The sequence below is a fragment of the Sinocyclocheilus grahami genome, unplaced genomic scaffold (assembly GCF_001515645.1).
Source record: "Sinocyclocheilus grahami isolate Dianchi unplaced genomic scaffold, SAMN03320097.WGS_v1.1 scaffold1009.1, whole genome shotgun sequence".
Classification (NCBI taxonomy): domain Eukaryota; kingdom Metazoa; phylum Chordata; class Actinopteri; order Cypriniformes; family Cyprinidae; genus Sinocyclocheilus; species Sinocyclocheilus grahami.
Genome location: NW_015506188.1, coordinates 38,941 through 42,901, shown reverse-complemented (window position 1 = coordinate 42,901; position 3,961 = coordinate 38,941). Strand labels below are relative to the sequence as shown.

General features: G+C 33.9%; 2 gene segments (V, D, J or C); one reads left to right on the top strand and one right to left on the bottom strand.

Annotated features, from left to right (window-relative positions):
- Positions 1-1,273: 1,273 nt before the first annotated feature.
- Positions 1,274-2,984, bottom strand: LOC107565566 (Ig kappa-b4 chain C region-like). The segment is given in 2 exon segments: positions 1,274-1,730; positions 2,855-2,984. Coding segments are annotated over 2 exon segments (423 nt in total).
- Positions 2,985-3,213: 229 nt separating this feature from the next.
- LOC107565567 (Ig kappa chain V-I region Gal-like) lies at positions 3,214-3,891 on the top strand. The segment is given in 2 exon segments: positions 3,214-3,285; positions 3,455-3,891. Coding segments are annotated over 2 exon segments (381 nt in total).
- Positions 3,892-3,961: the final 70 nt, after the last annotated feature.

The window sequence follows — 3,961 nt, the reverse complement described above, 5'->3', positions numbered from 1 at the left end:
GAAAAGTTCCCGTACAAAAACCTCCCTTGGTCAGATTACTAACTTCTTCTGATGCAGCTGCAAGGAACAAACACAATGACACAAAAACTCTCACATGTTTATGTTTTTAATATAATTAATCATCCAAACCAATTTATATTTATAGAAATGTATATTCCACCATCCTTCGCCTGTAACATAGTATTTCCATAATTCAGACGGATTATTTATTTATTTATTTTCCTGTATAGTGTAGGTTTATTATTGTTAACAAGCAATACTACTAATGATATATATTGAATGCTTCTCCTCCATTTACTTATCTTTAATGAAATATTAAGGTAATTTTATTATTTACTTTACAACCCTCCATTTCTCAAAACAGTTTTTTACAGAAGATAATTCAAATACTTTCAGAAAATGCTGTATGATTTTTATTTTTTATTTTTTTTTATTTCTGAGCATTTATTCAATTTCTTATTTTATGCTGCACCTACTTCCAATACTCATTTTGGTTCCTCTTCTGAAATCCATGTCTAAATCCAGCAGGCAGTTGAATGAGTTTTTGACAGAAGTCTGTAGAGTGGAGAGTGTTTTGCATGTTCACGGCTTCACTCACAAAACTCTGATGATCAGTGTGTGTTCAGTCCTGCCAGAGTCACTGACACACAACACAATCATGTCTGTTTTACTAATTCTGGCTTCACTGGGTCTGCTTGCACAAGGTTAAAACTCATTTTTCTACATTATTTCTATTTTTCTACAGTTTATTTGGTAAAACTTTGGACACGCACATTTTTTATGACAAATGTTTTTATGAAGGATGTCAATATCTTATCAATTGTATTTAAATGTAACTGTTTACTCCCTCATTGTCTCATCAAGAGATCTGGTAAAGCAGGAGAATCTGCTTCTATCAGCTGCACTGCATCGTCTAGCATTATTCCATGAGTTGATATCTGCTACAACCTGGAAAAAAATCCTAAACTCCTGATCTACTATACAAGTAGCCTTGCATCTAGAGTTTCAAACCGGTTCAGTGGAACTTACTCTGGATATGAATTTACGCTTAACATACAAGTACCCCAGCTTGAGGACACAGGAAAATATTACTGTATGGGGTATAATGATGGTCCAGTGTTCACACAGTGAAACAACATCATACAACCTTATTATATGTATCTAAAATAATGATTAAGATGCCACGTTAACATAAATATCTCTTTTTATTTTTTTTATGTTTAATATCACATTAAGAAGTCAACGCCATATTTAAGTCAAAATGCTTTTATTTGGCAGCAGTAAAATATAAAATAATCAACAAAACATTAATAGCATTGCAGTTGTAGAATTACAACAGATAAGAATATATGAGCAATATACCAACAGCATGAAACGGCATACTGACAGCGGTGTGTGTGTGTGTGTATTTCATTCATCACACTGCTGTGTGTCGAGGCTCTTGGTCACTGCATTGTGGGACGGGTGCGTGGCGTCACAGCTGACGGTTGTTGCTCTGCTCCACTCACTCTCAGTGAGGCTCAGGCTGCTGCTCCAGCTGTACAGTCCATCCTTCTGCAACTGACTGGGACTCAGATTGACACCAGAGCTCCTGCTGCAACAGTCCACCTTCCAGCTCAGCTTCCAGTCAGAGGGGAATCCCTTACTGGCCACACACAGCACTGTAGCCTTACCCTGCTGCAGCTCGTCTCTGGAGGGAGGCAGCACTGTGAGAGCGGGACGAGCCGCAGCTAAAGAGAGACACAGATGGAAACTGTGATGTTTCATTCTTCTGAAAAACAGCTCTATCAGTCTTTCTGAGTGTCTTTCACTTCCCTTTAAGAGATTCAGAGTTAATCAAGCAAATCTGAAGTGCAACAGTCCATAAAAACACACATTTTACCAGCAATCACACATACTTTATTATTTATTAATTATAAATTATAGATAATGTTATATGGTTTTTGTCAACATATATCCAAATTATTAAATTATTTGTTAAAAACCTGTGTTACTTACAGTTATAGCTACTTGTAGTTTGAAAGCTACACCAGAAGAAAACACATTTCTGTCTTATGTGACATTCAATGAAAAAAGTAATTAAAAAACTTAACACTTTAAAATAATGCTGCAATTAGTTATATCAATGTCTTTGAGTTGTGTTATTGTCTTTGAAATAACTTAAATATCCAACTTAACCAAACTAAACGTATCATTTTAAGTAAAGCATGAATGCTTAATTTTGAAACAACATTGTTCAACAGCCTGTAAAAAGACATTAGTATCAGTATTCATATTAATATATTCAGTGTTCATAAAAATCAAGGTTTATGAATATATGAGACTTAAATTTATATATTGGAATGATGTCTATGAGGTTTATATTCTGAGCAATATATTCAGACTTTAAAAAGAAAATTATTTTGTATTATTTTGTAATAAGTATTATTTTATACATTACTGTAAATAATGTCCCTTTTTTCTACTCATGAAAAACGTCAGTTCATAATTACACATTCAGATTCATGGCCAAATCTGATACCAACAGTACTGATTTTTATGTGTGTTTAATGCCCCATTTTACAGTACTTATAACTGACATCTGAAACAGTAGTCAGACATATTTCTATTTCACATGAAGTGCATAAACCTAATCTATAAAATGCATATATTTTATTTACCACTCAAATAGATAAAAAGGTAAACTAATTAATTTGAACTCATTTAGAAGACATGTATATATTCTGTCACACAAGGCTAAAATAGGATACCCTATTTTTTATTTTAGTTACTCTTCTTCTATTGGTCGGTTCTTCTTATTATTCTTACTAATTAATTAATTAACAGAAATAGAAATAGAAATAGATTTACTTACTTCCAACTGAGAGTCGGGTGCCTCCACCGAACGAGCGCCACAGTGATACAAACCCAATCACCGGCTGTACAAAAACCTCCTGCACTAAAACTGACACTGACATCAACACTCACAATAACACTGTTAGACTTATCTTAGTATATCTTAGTATTATCTTATGTATCTTAGTTTAGTTTTGCTTAGACATGACAAAATTAGAAATTAATTATTTTTATTTTATTAATGTCAGTTAATTAAATGCTGAAAAATATATTTTGATGGTAAATTCCAGGATGCATCTGAATGTGTTTTGGAAAGTGTTTTGCATATTAACTGAACACTGCGCTTAAAACTCCACTGATGATTATTAGTGTGTGACACTGACACAGACACATAAGAAACAATGATTTCTCTTATTCTAATGCTGGGGACACTCTGTCTGCTTGCTCAAGGTTCAGGAATATATATTTTTACATAAGGGAATTAATTTTATATTATTTTAATTTGTGCTTTGCTTTTTAGTTTTATTATGTTTAGATTGACTGCTTTATAGCAGATGAAAACTGGTCTTTGTTTGTATTTTAAAGTAATTGTAATATTTGTTTTTGTTGTCTCTCTCAGTGTCTCATGAAGAGGTTCAGTCTCCTGAGTATCTGTCTGTTAAAGCAGGAGATTCTGTCTCTATCAGCTGCACTGCATCTTCTGGAATTGGTTATGACATGAGCTGGTATCTGCTGAGACCTGGAAAAAACCCTAAACTCCTGATCTACACAACGAGTAACCTTGCATCTGGAGTTTCAGATCGGTTCAGTGGAACTTATTCTGGATATGAATTTACACTGAACATACGTGGAGTCCAGCCTGAGGATGCAGGAGTTTATTACTGTATGGGGGCTTACAGTGGCAGGTGCTCACAGGGAAACAGCATCGTACAAAAACCTCCTTCAGTCTGACAGCAAAGAGAATATGAGGATACTGAGAAGTTCACAATATCAGTCAATTATGATATCATCAGATAAGTTGTGCTTAATTAGATTTGCAAATATAGATAGTACATCCATGAGATAATACACATTGATGAACTAAAGGGTTAGTTCACCCAAAAATTAAAATTAGCCCATAAATTAC